Source organism: Ursus maritimus, unplaced genomic scaffold (assembly GCF_017311325.1).
Source record: "Ursus maritimus isolate PB19 unplaced genomic scaffold, ASM1731132v1 scaffold_26, whole genome shotgun sequence".
NCBI classification, from domain to species: domain Eukaryota; kingdom Metazoa; phylum Chordata; class Mammalia; order Carnivora; family Ursidae; genus Ursus; species Ursus maritimus.
The window spans coordinates 17,343,456-17,363,928 of record NW_024425119.1 but is presented as its reverse complement, the minus strand read 5'-3'; the positions used below and the strand labels follow the sequence as shown (position 1 = coordinate 17,363,928).

The 20,473-nt window shown below is 34.1% G+C and overlaps 1 protein-coding gene across 2 annotated transcripts in view; it reads right to left on the bottom strand.

The window, feature by feature from the left end:
- Positions 1–4,241: 4,241 nt before the first annotated feature.
- The window catches only part of PIK3C2G (phosphatidylinositol-4-phosphate 3-kinase catalytic subunit type 2 gamma), a 318,577-nt gene continuing 302,345 nt past the window's right edge, over positions 4,242–20,473 (bottom strand). For both annotated transcript variants that reach the window (XM_008707062.1, XM_008707063.1), the window contains 2 exons: positions 12,950–13,075; positions 4,242–4,394 (listed from right to left, as the gene is read on the bottom strand). In XM_008707062.1, coding sequence (XP_008705284.1) covers positions 4,242–4,394; positions 12,950–13,075 — 279 coding nt within the window. The remainder of the gene's footprint in view (positions 4,395–12,949; positions 13,076–20,473) is intronic.

Sequence of the window (20,473 nt, the reverse complement as noted above, 5' to 3'; positions counted from 1 at the left end):
AAATGCTTTATCTGTGTCTGTTGAAATGATCTATGGTTCTTATACTTTCTCTTATTGTTGTGATATATCATGCTTATTGATTTGCAAATATTGAAGCACCCTTGCAACCCAGGAATAAATCCCACTTGATCATGGTGAATGATTTTTTTTTTTTTTAATGTATTGTTGGGTTGTATTTTGTTGAAGATTTTTGCATCTATGTTCATGAGGGATATTGTCCTATAGTTCTCTTTTTAGTGTTGTCTTTATCTGGTTTTGGAATCAGAGTAATGCTGGCTTCAGAGAATGAATTTGAGTTTTCCTTCCTTTTCTATTTTTTGGAATAGTTTGAGAAGAATAGGTATTAACTTCTCTTTAAACATTGGTAGAATTCACTTGTGAAGCCATCTGGTCCTGGAATTTTGTTTATTGGGAGTTTTTTGATTACTGATGTAATTACTTTGCTGGATATCAGTCTGTTCAAAATTTTTATTTCTTCTTGTTTCAGTTTTGGTAGTTTATATGTTTCTAGGTATTTATCCATTTCTTCTAGGTTGTCCAATTTGTTGACATACCATTTTTAATAAAATTTTCTTATAATGGTATTTCTGTGGTGTTGGTTGTTATTTCTCCTTTTTCATTTGTGATTTGATTTATTTGAGTCCTTTCTCTTTTTTTGTTCATAAGTTTGACTAGAGATTTATCAATTTTCTTGATTTTTTTCAAGGAAGCAGCTTCTGGTTTCATTGATCTGTTTTATTGGGTTTTTGTTTGTTTGTTTTTGTATCACTTCTGCTCTAGTCTTTATTATTTTCTTCTGCTGTTTTTAGATTTTATTATTCTTTTTGTAGCTCCTTTAGGTGTAACATTAGGTTGTTTACTTGAGATTTTTCTTGCTTCTTGAGGTATTGCTCTATTGTTATAAACATTTCTCTTAAAACTGCTTTTGCTGCATCCTAAAATTTTTGGACCATTCTGTTTTCATTTTCATTTGTTTCCATGTATTTTTTTTATTTCTTATTTTATTTCCTGGTTGACCCATTAATTATTTAGTAGGCTTTTATTTAACCTCCATGTAATTGTGGTTTTTCCAGGTTTTTTCTTGTGGTTGACTTTTAGTTTCATAGTGTTGCGGTCAGAAAAGGTGCATGGTATGACTTCAATATTCTTGAATTTGTTGAATCTTGTTTTGTGGGCTAATATGTAATCTGTTCTGGAGAATGTTCCATGTGCTCTTGAAAAGCATGTGTGTTCTGCTGTTTGAGAATAGAAATGTTCTGCATATATCTGTTAAATCCATCTGTTCCCATGTGTCATTCAAAGCCATTGTTTCCTTATTTTCTGTTTAGATGATCTGTCCATTGATGTGAAGTGTTAAAGTCCTGTCCTACTATTGTATTATTATTGATTAGTTCCTTTATGTTTGTTATTGTTTTATATATTTTGGTGCTCCTATACTGGTTGCATAAATATCTACAATGCTTACATCTTCTTGGATTGTCCCCTTCATCATTGTATAGAGTCCTTCTTTGTCTCTTGTTATAGTCTTTGTTTTAAAAGTCTATTTTGTCTGAAAGAAGTATTGCTACTCTGGTTTTCTTTTGATCTCCATTTGCATGATAGATATTTCTACATTCCCTCACGTTCAATTTGCAGGTGTCTTAGGTCTAAAATGAATCTCTTGTAGGCAGCATGTAGGTGGGTCTTGTTTTCTCATGCTTTCCGTCACCCTATGTCTGTTGATTGGAGTGTTTAGTTTATTTACATTCAAAGTAATTATTGATATATATTTTCATTTTATTATTTGTTTTGTGGTTGTTTCCAAAGATTTTCTCTGATCCTTTCCTATCTTTCTCTCTTTCAGGGCTTGCTGATTTTCTTTAGTGATATATTTGGATTTCTTTCTGTTTATTCTTTGCATACTTATTCGTTTTCATATATGGTTACCATTATGTTTGTATATCACCTCCTCTGCATATTGCAGTCTATATTAAGTTGATGGTTGTTTAAGTTTGAACCCATTCTTTACTCCTTTCCTCCCTGTTTTAGATATATGTTGTTATATTTTTATCCTTTTATTTTGTGAGTTACTTCATTGATTTTTTACAGAAATATTCATTTGTACTACTTTTGTTTTTGTTTACCCTTTAATATTTCTTGCGGGGTGGTTTAGTGGTCATGAACTCCTTTAGTTTTGTCTGGGAAACTTTATTCTGAATATTGGCTTTGCTGGATAGAATATTCTTGGCTGCAGATTTTTCCCATTCACCACTTTGAATATATCATGCCACTCCCTTTTGTCTTGCAAAGTTTCTGCTGAAAAATCTCCTGCTAGCCTTAGGGATTTTCCCTTGTAAGTTACTGTCTTTCTTTCTGTTGCTGCTTTAAATATCTTTTCTTTATCACTACATTTTGCCAGTTTAATTACAACTATGTCTTGATGTGGTTCTGCTTTTGTTGATTTTGATGGGAGTTTTCTGTACCTCCAGGATCTGGATATCTGTTTCCTTCCACAGATTTGTGAAGTTTTCAGCTATTATTTATTCAAATAAAATTTCTGCTCCCTTTTCTCTCTTTTCTTCTGGGTTTCCTATAATACAAATACTATTTCATTTGATGGAGCCACTGAGTTCCCTAATCCTATTCTCATTTTGCATAATTCTTTTTTCTCTCTTTTGTTCAGCTTCATTACTTTTCATTTCTGTCTCTGGTCACTAATTTGTTCCCTTGCTTCTTCCATCCTGCTGTTCATTCCATCAGGTGCATTTCTCATTTTGTATATTGGGCCCTTTATCTCTGCTACATTATTCCTTATTTCTGTGTTAAGGGTCTAACTCATTTCTTCCACTTTTTTCTCAGGTCCAGTGAGTATCCTTATTATCATTGCTTTAAATTCTCTATCAGGCATGCTACTTATATCTGTTTTTCTTAGATCTCTGGCTATGGCTTGTCCTGTTCTTTCATTTCAGATAAATTTCTCTGTCTCCTCATTTTGCCTGCCTCTCTGTGTCTGTTTCTCTGTGTTAAGAAAGTCAGTTTTATCTTCTGCTCTTGAAAGTAGTGACTTTATGATGAAGAGGTCCTGAAGTGCGCTGTTGTGCAGTGTCCCCTATTCACCAGAACCTGGCATTTCAGGAGAGTATCCTATGTGTGTTGCTTATGCCCTGCTGTTGTGTTTGAGTCACTTTTCCTTTCAGTGCAGTTTTCTGCACTGCCTCTCTGCCCGTTGTAGGCTGGCATTCAAATATTTTCAATGAATAAATTTACATTCCTTTACATGTTTACATCATTATGTAAATGACCATATATAAGAGCTTAAATTACTTTTTTATTCATTTACAGTGAGGCATTGAAAAAAAGGTAAGAGTTTAACATTTTTTTTTTAGTAATTTAAATGGCAGATAGTGAAAAAGAATTCCTATTTGATTCTCTTAGAGAATGTGACATAGTGCTTTGATTGTACCTACTTTGTAGGTGGAAATCTATAAGATTATCTACTCAGGTCATGATGAGTATGAAAGTAGCTTCAGAAATAAGAGAAATTCTTGATGTGCAAAGAGAAGAGATTTTGATCAGGGGAGAGAGTTTCAGAGTTTGACATCTTGAAGTTAAGGGGTAATGAAATTTAAAATGTGATCATGCCTCTAGTTGGATGAAATCCAGCGATGATTAATTGATTGACATTGAAAAGGGTAAGAAATTACAAAGAAGTTTCTTCCAAAAATTGGATTTAAGAATTTCAGGCATTTATCCTTTGTTTCTCTGGTAGAAAAGCTGTAGCTTATTATTTCCCTCAATAAATACGAGTGTAAGTCACTATGCAGGTATATATATTAAATTCAAGTTTAAAAATTTGTGAGAGATATACTTAGGTCTTGAATTAATTGATGAGATTTATTTATTGCTGTTTTTCTTGGAAACTATAGTAACAGTGTTGCTGTAACCATAGTTACATAATTTAAAAAATGTGACTATATTTGATTTAAAAGATATATTAAAGTTAAATGTTCTGTTATTATTTTACGTATTGAATTTTACACAATAAATTGGCACTTCATTAAGGATAATAGATTCTAAGAAAACAATGAAACACAAGTAGAGAATATATAACTATAAAAGACTATTCTTATTTCTTTTTCTTGTGTCCTTGGTGCACTAAGCTATCTTTGAAAACAAAAATGTCCTGCTCTTGTGATAGAGAGGCCCAGAAGTGGAAAAAGATATAAGTAGTTAATGAATAATGCATTGGTTGATAGAAATGGTCAAATTATACAGTTTCCTAGTGGATACCATTTTTCTTCATTGAGAGGGACACTATAAAGTTGGATGTTAATTGCTCCCACAAATATGGTTTTGCTCTTCACAATAAGCATTAAGACATGTCCTCGGAGCTCTGTGACTTCATTATACACCACCTGAAAAGGAAGAGAATAATTAAAATATAAATCAGATATGCTTAAATGCACCTTTAAAAATATTGCTTTTAATAAAAATATTTAGCTGTTAATATCATTTAGCTTGGAATAGATAGGTTAATGTAGAATCTTTCATGTCTAACTCTAATTTTGGAAAGCTAAAGATTCTGCTAACATAATGGAATTTAATGACAGAATATTTCTCTCAGATGCTTAGAATTTATTCTGATTCCATTAATAATTGTCCATCCCAAATTTAATATGACTGTAAATTATTCTCTAGGAAGAAATTTAAGTACCCATCACCTTTTAACTGTCCTTGAATTTATTGTGCAACATGGGACCTTGAACACTATCTTTCTTTGCTGAAGACTAATGAGGAGAGCAGACCAATCTTCATGATTTCCTTGTGTTAATTTAGTGTGGTATAACAATATTTCCATCTCCACATGAAGAATTCATTCTATGCTTACTTTAATTCATTTAAAATAGTTTATTTTTTAATTATGAAAACACATGCTTATTAAATAAAATATGTATGAAACAAAAAAGAAAGGAAAAATCTATATTTTTACCACTGGGAGATAATTATAGTTAACATTTCAGTGTTCTTTTTCTTTTACATATATAATTACTTTTTAAGAATCTGAGCTGTAATTTTGCTGTATGTAGTTTTGTGTCTTGCTCTTTTTTGCTTGCTAGTCATGTAACTAGTTTCTAAAAAGGGATCTGTTTAACTGTGCTTTATAATATCCAGGAAGAAAGTCATGGGCATTACCATCGGGTGCCTACAGTAGTAAAGAAACTTCAAAAGTGTAGTACTATCAAGAAATTAGTTACCCATCATGAAGGGAGGGGAGAGCTGTGTATAAATCCAACATGGTTGCCAGGGAAACTCCTTAGAACACATTTAGAAAAGGAGTTTCGTAAGCTGCCACAAACTTGCTTGCTTTTTATAGCTAAGCTACAAGATAGAAAGAAGTGTTCTCTACATATGCAAAAAAGAAGCAGAGGAAAAACTTGAGAGGGAAGCCCTTTGAGTCAGTTGGGAGGCATCCTCAGTGTGTATGGATATGGTTTCTGGTGCACTGAATCACATTTGTCTACCATTTATGAACTATAAAGTTATCAATGAAATTCCATTCAAGATCAATCTGATAGCTCTTCTGAATAATGATTTACTAATGAAGTATATAACAGTTCAGTCAAGGGACATGATATGCAATATACTATGTTAATCCAGTCTACCCTGCTTCATGTGACAGCTCCTCTTCTAGAATCCTACCCCATTCCAGACAGAAGATTATCTTTTAAGTTTCTTAGGACTACTGATTCAAATTATTCCATTTCATTTACTGAGTTACTCTGGGATAGTAAAGGATTTTAAGGGCTGCATTGCAAATCTCAAAACCCCGCCACTTTAATTCATCTTCTTTAATAGCGACAGGTTGCCCACTGTGGACTCTGTGAGCCATGTCTCCTCCTGGACTCTTATCTTTCCAAGACTTCAGAGTAAGTTCCTTTTCTTTTCTCTACAGTGGTTATTTTGAACTGTCTAAACTATCCTCCATTTTCCTCTCCACAACACTTTCAGCAGACAAAGTCATTTATTTTACAGAGCAAATAGATGAAGGGGCCCTCAAAATGTTACTATATGTGAAGTAGAAAAATGGAATAACTCTAAGCCTTAGGGTTTTGTGAAAGTCTGGCTTAAAAACTCTGTGAATCATATAACTAAGCTCTAAAGATACAAATTTCTATGACACATAATAATTTCTATTACATGAATCTATTGTCAACTATATGTTTTCTCATTTACATAATGGTGATAATAATATTTGCCTTTTAGCATTGTGGGGAAGAACAAGTGAGATAATGAATGTAAGCCTTACTACAAAGCCTGGTACATATTGAACACTAATAAATTATAGCTGAAAAAGATCCATCAAGACACAAAGAAGAACAGCTGTTTCTTGGTATTTTGCATTAGTTGACTGGAGAAAACTGTTCCAGACAGAATTGAATCTGCCTGGTATTTAGCAAGCTGAAATTCTCAAGAAATGCCTTTAAGAATTAATTGCCTTTCTGGTTAAAATACAAACATTTGAACTCCAGAGCTTATATTAACTTCTGGATTTCTTTCCCTGTGCTTCATTATGTAAAAATTATTTCTTAAAAGTAAGTTTTATAAACATGTAATCATTGCACATCATAGATAATATATATCTATTTTAATTGCTTTACTGCATCCGTAACGTTGTTAAAAAAATTAGTACTCTTACTTGTGATAAGCACCGGGTGATGTATAAAAGTGTTGAATCACTGTATTGTACACCTGAAACTAATACTACTCCGTATGTTAACTAACTGGAATTTAAATGAAAACTTAAAAAAGAAATAAATAAGAAAGAAAAAAATAAGCACGCTTTTCTTACTGTGCAATGAATAATTAGTGGGTAATACTAAAGAAGTACACAAATGATTATATTCTTTGAGACTTTTTCACCAAATGCTTTAATATGTATTCTGTCTTCACATGAATAGAACCAAAATGCAGAGCTCTTTCAATTTCACTTTATAATACCTTTTACCCACAGACACGCACCAAGTCTTCACTGCCTTCTGACAAATACTGAATTTGTAGGTTTGAAATTATTACATCTAACAGAAAAACCTTGTTTCAGGTAATTAATATCTGGTAACTTGTATACAAGCACTCATTGTATGTTATTTGACATAAGGGTATAGTAAATAATTCTAAAGTGTATTTAGTGTATTTAGAGTGACTTCAGTGGAAGAACAATAACATGGAAACTGAAATGTGTCTAGTGCTGGTGGAAAAGGGAGGGAGGAGGCAGGATAATGAAAAGGAGAGTTCAAAATAAGTGAGAACAGGAGAACTCTGTGGGTGGGGAGAGGGAGGGACAACAGCATAACTTAGTGGGGTCAATATAGGTTTTGGAATCTGGAAGTTCTGGACTTAAAAACTAGTTGCTTGACCCTGGTTGAAATGTTTGACATCAGGGCCTCAATGTCTTCATTTACAAATAGAATTTTCATCATGTTATGAATATCAAATGAGACTCTGACACAGATAACAATGGCTATGGCTTACTTAGTACACCATATACTTCATGTTATGGTAGATAATTATGTACATTTTGCAAGATACTTTAAGGTATGTAAAACACATAGAATGTTCCTGTTCTAATGTCCTTTCTAATTTCTTCTTTATATTTCATAATAGAATCATATCTAAGAAAGGAATACAATGTATGAAATACATTGACTCCAACAATATAATTCTGTTATAAAATAGAATCTGTATTTCTAAAGAATCATTGAAAAAAAAAAAGATGGTTTTTAACCAGATGCCAAAGATAATAGAGTGGAAAGAGCAATGGCATTGGAGCCAGAATCCCGGCTCTGTTTCTTAAAAGCTGTCGGCAGTGTTGTGAGCATTCCTTCTGCCAGCTCCACCCCACCTTCAGCCCAATCACGTCTACAGCAGGGATTTGTATATGATAGGGATTTTCAGGGAGACTGCTGACAAAGTCTGTTGGGAATCATTCTGGGAAGTGTCAAATAGACAAGCTTGGCCCTGTATCAAAAAAGTTTAGTATCTGAACGGTGGATATGAAAGGGACCCTTGGCAGTGTCCCTGACTCAGCCTTTCTCAGTCTGGGTACTAGGGGGAGAGAGAGAGAGATCTGAATAAAAATGGTAAGAATTATTTGCATGAAAAGCTTTGTAAGACATTGGTGATGCAATTGTAATATACCCTTTGTATTCCTTTAAGAGATTTATATAAGAAGGAGAGTGAAGTCATTCTCTCCTACTTCCCAGAACATCGAACTGCTTGCGCAGTTTGAGAAATCCCAGCCATACCAAGTGGCTGATACAGTAGTGCTCAGGAAACAAAGCAGGGGAGAAGTTAAAAATAAGGTCGATGCCACGTGATAATTTACTGGGCTTCCTAGAAAACACATATACATTGTTGGTGAGGGTGCACTGAAATAATTGAGGGGTTTGGCACAGAGATAAAGCCTCCATCATAGCAGAAGGCAAGAGAAAGTAAAATCAGAGTTAAAACTGGTGTACTTTTTTTTTCTTGCATTTCTTATTAATAAAGATTTTTGTATTGATATGGACACAGAACATAATGGGAGAAAAATCAAAATATTGTTGTCTTTTCTTTCTCATGGCTAAATTCAACCAGCTTCCCCACCAAAAATTGTTTATATGATGATCATTACTACTAAAAATAGTCACTTATCCACATATTAATTCATATTTCCACTCATTCAGATTACGTATAAATTGAAATGTACTAGGCATGGACTACGGATTATTGTTTCTGAAGCAATTTTAAAAGTGTTCAAAGTATAAACAGTGTGTGTCCAAGCTACAAGTGTTGGCTGATGAAGAAAGTATTGCAGTGATTTCTGATCAATGGGCCGTGAATGTGGGAGGAGCTAGAATTACTGCAAGTCATTAGAAAATTTATGGATACAATAAGCATTATAAAATAATCTCCATGCATGTGTATTTGCTAATTTTTAAAAATAATACATATAGCTTGAAAGAAATAAAACAGAAGTTTATTTAAACTCTTGAATTGTTAGTGGCTTTTTGTCATTATGACCCTCCTGAGATTACAAATGCTGAAGCACAGCATAAACTCTGGAGAAATTTCTTGATATTGATGTAGGGGGTCTTGTATTCAAAACATATGGAAACTAATGACATACTGTTGAGAGGGAATATCTCTAGCTATTGACGTCATGAAAAATAATAAAATGTCAAAAGTTCTTTCCTTACTAAATTATATATGTAAGTGTATATATAGTTTTACATTTTCACACATGTATATGAGGCATCACTTATAAAACTACACCAAATATTAAATTCCACAAATCTTTTTAGAAACAATTAAGTTATAAAGATACTAAGAAGATAAGGTTTTTTCCTCATTCTCCTTAAATTTCTCAAGAAATTTACAATATACTAGAAATAAAAAACACATAAGACTAAGTAAAATATGGTTAAGTGTGGTGTAAGAGTCTAGCAAGAAAGAGTGGTTCACAGAGTCTACATTTAAGGTAAGCTTCAAAGTTGGCAGAGAAGAGCAGAAAGGGTGAAGGGCATGAGCTCCATCTCACAGGGCATAGGGACTATTTAGGGAATGACAAGCTATGTTATGTGACTTGAGAATGTGATTAGGTATGAGGAAATAAAAGGTCATGAGCACACAAATATTCCTGACTTTTTTTTGACAAAGGTACAAAAGACATTCACTGCATTGCATTTTCAATAAACGGTGCTGTAGTAATTGGCATTCATAGGTAAAAGAAAAAAAAATGAACTCCAACCTAAACTTCATACGTTATTCATAAATTAACTCAAAATGGATAATGCACTTAAATATAAAATTGTAAAACTATAAAGCATTTAGAAAAAATATAGGAGAAAATCTTTAGGACTTCATGCTAGGTGAAAAGTTCCTTAGACTTGTAGTGTATAAAAGGAAAAATTGCTAAATCATACAAAATCAAAATTAAAAACTTTTAATTTGAAAGACCCTGAGAAGAGGATGAAAAGACAAGCTACAGACAGGTAGAAAGTATTTGCAAACCACTTATCTGACAAAGGATTACTATCCATAATATATAAAGAACTCTCAAAACTCAGAAACTATCCAATTAGCAAATGAGCAAAGACAAGAAGAGACATTTTACCAAATAGGATGGTAAATAAGTACATGACCAGAAGTTCAGGATTATTAGTTATTAGGTAAATGCAAATTAAAAACACAATGAGGTATCATGTTATACCTTTCAAAAGAACTAAATAATAGTAATAATAACAAATTTGTTACAAATAACAAATAATAACAAAAAACAAATAGTAAGTAATAACAAATGGCAAAGATTCAGAGAAAATAGACACATTCATTGCTAGTGGGAGTATAAAACGGTATAGAAAAAGAGTATGGCAATTTTTTGTAAAACTAAATATGCCAACTGCCATGTATTCCAGTAATTACATCTTGAGCATTTATGTTAGAGAAATTACAACTTCTGTTTACACAAAAACCTATAGATCACTGTTCGCAATAGCTTTGTTTGCAATAGCCCAAGCCAGAAATAAACCAGATGTCCTTTAATGGGTAACGGTTAAAGAAAATACCATGCTTCCATACCAGGACTACTATTCAGCAGTGAAACGAAACAAACTATTGATACATGCAGCTACTTGGATGGATTGCTAGGAAGTTATGGTGAGTGAAAAAGCCAATCTCAAAATGTTACAAACTGTATGATTCCATTTATATAACATTTGAAATGACAACTAGTAGCCAGTAATTGGGGGTGGGGTTGGGCATTAGAGGGAGGGAAGTGTCTTTGGCTATAAAACGGTAGCACCAGGAATCCTTGTGATGGAACTCTTCTGTACCTTGACTGCGATGATGGTCCCACAAATCTACCCATGTGATACAAATGTGTGGAACTAACAGGAATTAAAATAAAAAATGCACAGAACTAAATACACATGAACACATATAAAACTAATGAAATCTTATTAAGGTCAGTGAATTGTACCAATGTCAATTTCCTGGTTGTGGTATTGTACTGTAGTCATTGAAGGGAAGTGGCTAAATGTTATTTGAATTCTGTGTGTATTATTGCTTCCAACAGCATGTGAATCTACAGTGATCTCAAAACAACTCTTTTAAAGTGTATGAAGATGATACTATCCAAGAGACAACTCAGGAAAGTTACTGGGTCACATTTTAAGGGCTATCAATGTCACATTTAGGATTCTGTACATTATCCAGTAGGCAATGAGGAGCCTTTGAAAAAAATTTAAATAGCAGAGAAATAAATATGACTGGTTTTTGAAAGACATCTTAGATAGAAATGTTAATGATTCAATTGAAAAACTCAAGAGGCAGATAGGAGGCTATTCTATTATAGCCAAAGTCACCGGGACCTCAAACAAAGAAGCAGCGATGGGGCAGAAGGCGATGGATTCAAGAGGCAGGTGGCTGCACACGAAACAGACTGTTAAACTGACAAAACTTGGGGATCAGTTGGAAAAATGAGGGAGGGAGAGGATGGTGTCATTAGAATGTATCTTTTGAGATGGCAAACAGAGGAGGGAAACCTGGTTTAAAAGTGTCTAAGAGACATTCAAACGGAGCGCTCTTCAGTAATCAGGCAGAAGAGCAGGTCAAAAGGTTAGGACAGAAACCAGGGCTTGAGGAATAATTTCAGATGCAGCCTACCTAGCAGAGGTGTTAAATGAAAGATGTAGGTATGTAAGATGATATTGAGAGTGTATATATCAAGAGGAGATAAGGGTAGATTGTGGAACTTCAGCAAACAACATTTTTCAGAAGAAGAATGGCAATGAAGGAAACTGAGCGAGTGGTGAGAGACGATGAAAGAGAGTTAAGAGAAGGTAAGACTCAAGCAAAAGGGAGGTGTGAAAAAGAGGGTGCAGACGGCGAGGCAGTTATGTAACTGTTCGGGAGAGTAGAGGGCTCATTAGATTAAGCCATTAGGAGTCCAGGGATGTCACTCTAAGAAAGCAACATCAATTAAGCTCAGAATCCATACTGCAAAGGATTGAAGGATGAAAAGGAAGTGACGAAGTGAGAGCAAGAAATGTGAGTCACTTTTGCAGAAGTTTTTTTTTTTTTTTTTAAGATTATTTATTTGTTTGAGAGAGAGAGACAGACAGACAGCTGAGCAGGGAGCCTGATGCGGGGCTCGGTCCCAGGACCCTGGGATCATGACCTGAGCCGAAGGCAGACGCTTAACTGACTGAGCCACCCAGGCGCCCCAACTTTTGCAAAAGTTTGGGGGTGATAGGGAGGGAAAGAAAATATGGGTGCTTTAGAAAGCCTGAGTTGAGGAGTCTGTTTTTTTTAAGACTTCTGACCTAAGGATCCAGTGGATGAAAGGCAAACAAATAATCATCCAAGCAACGTACAGAGGAGATGGGAAGGGACGGAATCAAGAAAATAAATGTACGGTTTACCTCAGAAAGAAGGGGGGGATGGGATATTCAAATTGTGAAATACAAATGAATTAGAGAGCTATATATAAGTCAATTTAATTTGTGCTTTGTACTTGTTCATTTCCTTTTATTTTCCAAAGGAGATTTTTGAAGTTTATTGTTAAACACAGGACAGACTATGATAAACTCTTTATGTATGAAAGCCCAGGTAGAGGAAAATAAGGTTAGAGAAAACAAGAGGAAGTCAGGGACAATGTTAGGGGAAAAAAAAAAAAAAAGCCATCCTGGGCTATTGCTGGAGGATAGCCACAATTTGAAAATTGGTTCATTAGTGCTTTGAAAGCAGATCTGTATTTTCCAGTTCCCACAGCATCTAGAACAGTGATCAGCACATAGTGGCTATTTTGTGAAATGTCTTCCCTTTATGGAATAATGCTGCCAATTACTGCAAATTTTCCATATTTGGTTATTAAGCTAAAAAATGGTAAGAAAAATACAAAGGGACTGGACAAGAGATGAATCATACTTACAATTTCATTATAAGTGGGGTCGGTACATTTTGGAACAGATTTTGTTTTCCTCCTACGAACTTCACTGGGATACGGTAAAAGATAAAATTCAACATGTGCACTGGGCGCAGAGCCATCTGGGAGATGCTGCAGAGGAAAATGGTCATAAATATTAATGCGTGTTGCTATCAAAGAAAACAAATACATAGCTACTAAATATCAAGACCAAAGGCAGGATCAAAATTTATTACAGTACTGTTTATCAGAAATAAGAGAACAATCAAAAGAAATACATCATTGCTCAAAAATATTCCCAAAGCACAGTGTAAAAGAGTAAAAGTGTCTATTTTAAATTAAGTGTTGTGTCAGAGAACTATATTTAAAAGCCTATTAAATATAATTTACTTTAGTTTTTTACAGTAAAAGCTACATTTGCATTTTTGACAGAAATGGTCAAGAGATGAATATAAGCCACAGGCAGAGACAGGAATTAAGTGCCTCAGGATACTGTCCACCACTTGAAAATAAAAAAAATGCAAGTTTAACACATAAAATGTAACATTTAATGATATGTATATGCATATTACATAATATCACATTCAAGGCAGAATTTAATTAGAATATCAGTTAGACTTGCCGCTTTAATATACTTGAAAGATTTTAAGATAGTTATGATAATTTTATTATCTAAATTACCCTAAAACATATCGTATAATCCTTCTCAAATTATGTTCTATGGAGCCTCCAAAGTTGCCTAAAATGCTGCCTGATGGGTAGATCAATGTTGTCAAATGGCTCGATCTTTGGACCTCCTTTCCCCAGTTTGTCCTAACTGGCCCCCCAACTACCTCCAATCCTAGCTTCCCTATTCTGGCTTCAGAACTTCTCTCCTTCTTCTTTTCCACCTTTCCTTATTATGGATATTTTTCTTTCTTTTTCTTTTAATTTTTAAAATTTTTATTTATTTATTTCTTTTTTTAAAAGATTTTATTAATTTATTTGAGAGAGAGAGAGAGAGCACACACACAAGAGCAGGGGAGGGGCAAGGAAGAGGGAGAAGCAGGCTCCCCACCGAGCAGGGAGCCTGACTCAGGGCTTGATCTCAGCACCCTGGGATCATGACATGAACCTAAAGCAGATGCTTAACCAACTGAGCCACCCAGGCGCCACTGGATATTTTTATTTCTTAATATTCATTTGAGGAATAAGTACATGGTTTCAAAAATTTGGAAGCCACCACACTTCAAAGAAATGTGTTTCACCTTTGTCATCTTGACCAAACGGAGAGTAAATCATACTAAAACTCTGAATACCTAGTTTGATAAAAAGATAAATGTTTGTGTAATTTATATTCAAAGAGGATGATTTAAAAGTCAAGCTTGAGGAATTAAATGTTTATTTTGTTGACTACATTCTAACTATTAAATTGGTAATTTTCAACAAATACATTCAGTCTTCTGAATCACAGTGACATTTACATGTGAATATCCAGTGCCACCCCCAATGTCATTAGCTTTAATTTTGTGTCTTTCTTTGGCACTCAAAAAAGCACAGTGGAAAGTAAGAAAATATGATATATATTATTATAGTACTAATTTTTACTCGGTTCTAATTTACATAGTAAAAATTACATTAGGAAAATTTGGCTCTTTATTATTACTCACAAATTAGATACAGTACATCTGGTAAGACTGTCAAAATGCTAAGATTGTCAAAACTGCTGCTTTACCTAGAGCTCAAGGTTTCCTCCCCCACCAGGACAAAATGCTCAGTGTCTCAAATGTATCAATGACATAATGGAATCTTCAGTGACAGAGAAAGAAATTGCTGTTAATATTGGAGAGAGTGCTTTTGTTCTGTTTGATTTGGTTTAGTTTGGCTTGGGAAGAAGGATGAAGGGAGTATAATGTTTGGCTCTATGTAATTCTCTCTCGTCTGCCATGGTGTTGAGGATACCATACCTATAATCACTGTATGTTCCAACTTAGTGGTTAGAATCATGGTTCTGAATATGGACTTTTTGATTGCAATCTGGACCCCCAAATTTGCCAACTATGTGGCTTTTGGCAGGTATCTTAACTTTTTAGTGGATCGGGTTCCTAACCTGTAAAGGAGGATAAAGGTGATGACTTACTGCATTCAGGAGATTAAATAAACCACGTAATGAAGACAATGTGTGAAATAGAGTAAGACTTAAACGTTTGATACTATTTTTATTTTCTATAAGTTAAATTTAAATTAAACATAAATATACTATAAACACTGCTTGGACGAGATATCCCTAATTACTATGACATTAATGAGCAGAAGTTTCTTAACCATGGCACTATCAATGTTTGGTGCCACGTAATCCTTTGCTGTAAGGAGCTGTTCTATACAATGTGAATATTTTAGCAGCATCACTGACCTCTACCCACCAGATTACAATAGCAACATCTTCCCAGTTGTGACAACCAAAAATGTCTCCAGACTTTGCTAACTGTCATTTGGGGGACAAAATTAACCCTAATTGAGAACCATTTAGATGACTCCCAAATAAAGACTCTCCAGTTCATCCTTTGAATCCCAGCCTTGTGACCTGTGACTATTTCCACCTGAATATCTATTTGGTACCATTATATAAAGTCTAATCAAAATCTATCTTCTATCCTTCCTTACCACTCCAAAACGAAATTTTCCAAGTTGTTCAAACTATATTAAGTCATACCATTTGTTTTCTCTAGTGTCTCCCTTATCACTGATTTTCAAATCCAAGTGTGTACCGAGATCAGTATCCTCCCTGTTTACCCTAGTTCATCTGCCACCACAGATCTTTATTTCCTAACTTATTGTAACTGGATTTTAATGACTTTTTATGCCCTAGTCTTCCCACTTCTTTCCTTCATTCATTCCATAGATCACTGTTGTACTTAACCTTCCTACAAAGCTGCTTTGATCACATCACTTTCCCCACTGCCTAAAGAATAAACTCCCAATCACAGACGAAGAAAGATATTTTGCATACCAGCCTTCAGCAGGCATTTAGCAACTACAGGTTTGGGTTTCTGTTTCCAAGTTAATGTCCTTGACAAGGTCCTTGAAGATCCTGGAGTTTTTAGAATAATAGAACAGCACAGGTTTCCATTCAAAATCAGGGGTGCATTAAATCTGAGCAGCAGTGGGCTTAGTCTGTCCTTAACAGCTTTCAATGCAGACATTGATTTCTCAGGTCTTTTAGAGATTCTTTTTTTGTTTTGTTTTTTTCCAAAGCAGCTGTCTTATCAATGTTATTTTTTTCTTTCTTTCTTTTGCCATATCCTGTTTCTTAAAGATTGCAGTTTCTTTATTATAAAAAACTCCAGCTGTCTTATTAATACTTCTCATTTCATCCTTTGCCCTTATGTTTATGTGAAGTAAATTTAACTTTAAAGTGATTAAATAACCCGTACTTGTCTAAATGTCTTAACCTAGGATTTTTACACTGGTTGCATTTTAGACCTTCACAAAGATTTAACACTTTGACCTGAGGAGTCATAAGGCTCAGAGATACTGAGTTCTTATTCTGATGCTCAGTATAAACAATGAGAAGTTTCCTTTTATCACCAAGAGGGTTTTCTTAGTCACAGTGGATTGAAATCAAACAGCGCTACTACTTTCTTCTAGAATTTTGGCTAATATTTTTACTATGCTCAGAAGATGACATGAAGTCATTCAAACTTCATTTTTATTACTCATCCTAACTCTGAATTCTATATATCCTAGATTTTCTGTTAAAATATTTCTCATTTTTGTATTTTTAGAAGTTTTATATATGCTAGCTCCCTTATGAACTTAGAAATTATTTAAAAGGAAAATCCATGTCTCGATGTTTTACACTTCCCTCCCCTCACATTTCCTTTGGGATTTGCTCCATTGGTGACTCACTACTCTATTACCCTAACCCCACCTTCAGTTCCTTTGTCCTAATCTTTCAATGAGTCCCTGAATCTCCAATGAAAAATTTAAAATCCTCCCTTGAGATTGGGCTTCCATTTACCTTATTCTTTTATTTCCTTTCATAGTCCTGTCTTTCTTCTACAGCATTCCTTTCCTCCTAGAAATCCTGTTCTTAACACAGTGCTTGGCATACAGTGAATACTAAATAAATAGTTATCAAATGACTGAATGGATGAGCTATATATTCATAGCATCTAGCTCTTTGAAAGCACTCCATATCTATTGTTGAATCATTATTTATAATGCAATATAAAAACTACAAGTGTTCTTAACTCCCTAAAGTGAATGTGGATGCGTCTTGGGGTCTGTTTCCAATGTCTGCCCTAGGTCTGCCCTGAACACTTGCTGTTTGATGACATCTCTCTGCAGATAGAGCAGATCTTCACATGTACTTTGTTGGGTTTCATGGCTGATCAGGAGTATTTGTCTTTAAGGTTGGTTTGTTATGTCTGATATCTCAATGGTCCACTTCCAAAACTTTGATTTTATCTCATCTCTCAGATACTAAACAATCAGATGCTTACTTCCTTTCTTTACCGCTTTCTGCCTGCAACTGGAGCTAGACTGGATTTGTAACATAATTGCTTATAATCAGTCTCAGAACAAATCCTTAGTTGCCATCCTCATGTTCCCCTGGAGAACTGGCCTCTGATTGCTGTCTTCCTTTCCTGACACCTCGTCCAGTCTTCTGTGATAGTCCTCCCCACCTCTCTGGACTGTTTCCACTTAACTCCTTTTAAAAAAAATCTCCTTAACAATAAGTACAACAGGTTATTTAAATCTCCTTCTAGAGCTAACAATGACCTGACAATTTTTTGGAGCCCTAATAGATGGTGGACTGTGAATTAAAGTCATTTTTTTGTTCCCATGCCTTTGGTCAACCTTATGCAGTTTCCCCTTCTGTACGCCCCTATTATGGAGTACATGAAAGAAACAGAAACAGGTACATTCGATTTAATTAGAGATGTGCCTACTGGGGACCTTTGGGTGGCGGCAAGGTGCTGGATCCACATTTGCACCAAGCGTTCCCTGCAGAGGAAATAAATATGTCTCATACATATGTGATACTATTTTTTCAAATATATGTAGGTGCTTTTGATAACACAATTTTAATATTTTAAAAAGCACTAGCTGAATTTATAGTAGTTTAAAAATTGTTTTATATTTCTTAAATTTACTAGATTTTTAGAAAAATTTTTTAAAGTTTAGAAAGAGGTCCCTCTAATTGAAAAGGTTGGAAATGAAGGCCTTAGCATATTCTTAGCATCACTGATGCAGACACTTCTTTTTCAACTAAGAATGAAATATAGGAAAGTCTTATCTTGGTTATTATTTTGGGCATAAAAATTAAAATGCATATACGTATATTAGTAAATCATTATTCACAATGCTGACTTCTTAATGGTATTGTTTTAGGTGTATAAGTAATTAAATATGCTAAATTTCTGCCGTCCTTTCTTGCCCCACGTTGCACATAGCATTTTAAATGGCTTTCAATGCTACTTCTGTTGTTTTTGTTGTCAATGAATAAAACTATATTGAAAAAATGGTTAATTTATCAAAATTAAGAAAAAAGACTAAGCAGTAGCATGTTGCTATAAAAACAAAGCATAATGTAAACTGTTTTTAAAGAAAATAAAACATTTCACATTGCAGGGTAGGCCAGCAACCCTTTAGTATTTTCATATGAGTTTATGAAGAAGATACTTATTTTTCATATACAGTAATAATAATAATAGCTATCACAAATGGGTATTTATTTAAATCACTCTTCTAAAATAACCTTTGAGCTAGTATTATTGTCTTTACCTTATTGAAAAGCTTTTATTACAACTTGTGCTCTTTACCACTACCCTTTATTGACCCTCTACAAAGAATGCAAAGGAAACCACCAGATTCAAATTAAGAGCACTTCCTGATCAAGTTTTATCAGAAATGTGATGAAGATAGATGGTTTAAAAATAACTTCTGTAGATTAATTCAAAGCTTAATTGTATTTAATAGGTTCTTATCTTTTTGATGAATAATTTATGAGAATTTCCCATCAAGTTTTTTTTTTTTTGACTTAAATGTTTCCAATCATATGATAAGATAGGCTTTGGGAGAAATCAACTGACGATGATTAAAATATGATAGTGCTGTCAAAACCCGAGGTCTATGCCAGAAACAAAACAGCAATAAAGAAGTGTTTTCCTCATCTATGTGCCTGCCAAACTGCAGTTCTGAAACTCAGGCTAGCTACCACGAAGAGGGTCTTTTTATAAAATGACAATGTATGATAAAAGTGCAGAAGTACAAGAAAAGTGCTTGTGATATAGTTTGCTCAGTGCTTCAGTTAAAGAAATGGTGGAATGATCTTTCCAACTTTTCTGTGTGTCTTTGTTAACATAGAATGGGATGCTTTCAGGTCCTCATGAATTAAATTAGGATGGTCTTCTGCTTCATTTCACACTAATTAAGCCTTTAATTGAATTCTTGCCACTAATAGGTGATTTTCAGTAATTTTTAAAAACAATTCAAAAATCACACCATCATGTGTCTAACACTTTGGATGATCTATGAGAGGTCACAGAAGAGTTGCTGAAACCATTTCTACTTTCGAAGAAATAACAAACTCATGGGTATGATCATCTTACTATATACATATTAAAAATTTTTAATCTTCAACTTGATGCAGTTAGCAACTAGATAGAAGTCGCAGTTTAATAGATAGAATTCTTATATTTTCTGACTCAATACATAGGAATTGAATTGCTCCTAAACATCCAGAGTTTTAATTAGAGCTCCAGACTTTGCTACTGAAGTGTCTTGTGAAGTTTGGCAAGCTTTTCCATTTCTCAGTCTTAATAACATGTATAAAGTAAGGCTTTAAACCTCATTTATTTTTTACAATCTACTTGATAGAAAACGCTGAAGAACTGTTTATGAGTTAAGTGTAATTAAACTTTTTTTTTTACAATTGCACTGAACCACTTTAAATGATTTCAAATCCTCTAACTCTTAGCTTCTATCCCCACATGCTAAGAAAAATGTACAAATAAGAGACAGACTACATTTTGTTAATGATTATTGAAGAACTGTGAAGAACAGATGAAATACTGGAAGGTTAGATTTATGATGTTGTTATACTTGATAGTATTGGAGATTTTTTTGCACAAAACCCCAGAAACTAGTAATTCAGAGATAAAGTATGGTTTTCTACCTATATACCTCAAATATTTGCCTTGATTCTGTCCTTCTAAACAGTTTTATCATGATTTAAATAAAGATACAGATATGTGATGTACAGCTATCAATAGTCTGAGTGTTATGGCCAATATGCTTGATCACATAATCAGGACTGAGATGTGAAGAGCTGGAACGATGAACCATATCTAACAAGGTTAGATACAATAGAGTCAATGCCAAGTTCTTCTTTTGGATCTGAAAAACTCATTCTGCAAATCCAGGATATGAAACACTTGGCTTAGGAATAGCACTTGGGAAAACTTTAAAAAGTTACATGTGATTATAGGTTCAATATATCTATGACCAAGAGATTGCTAGGTACATCTATCTGTCACCTGTCTA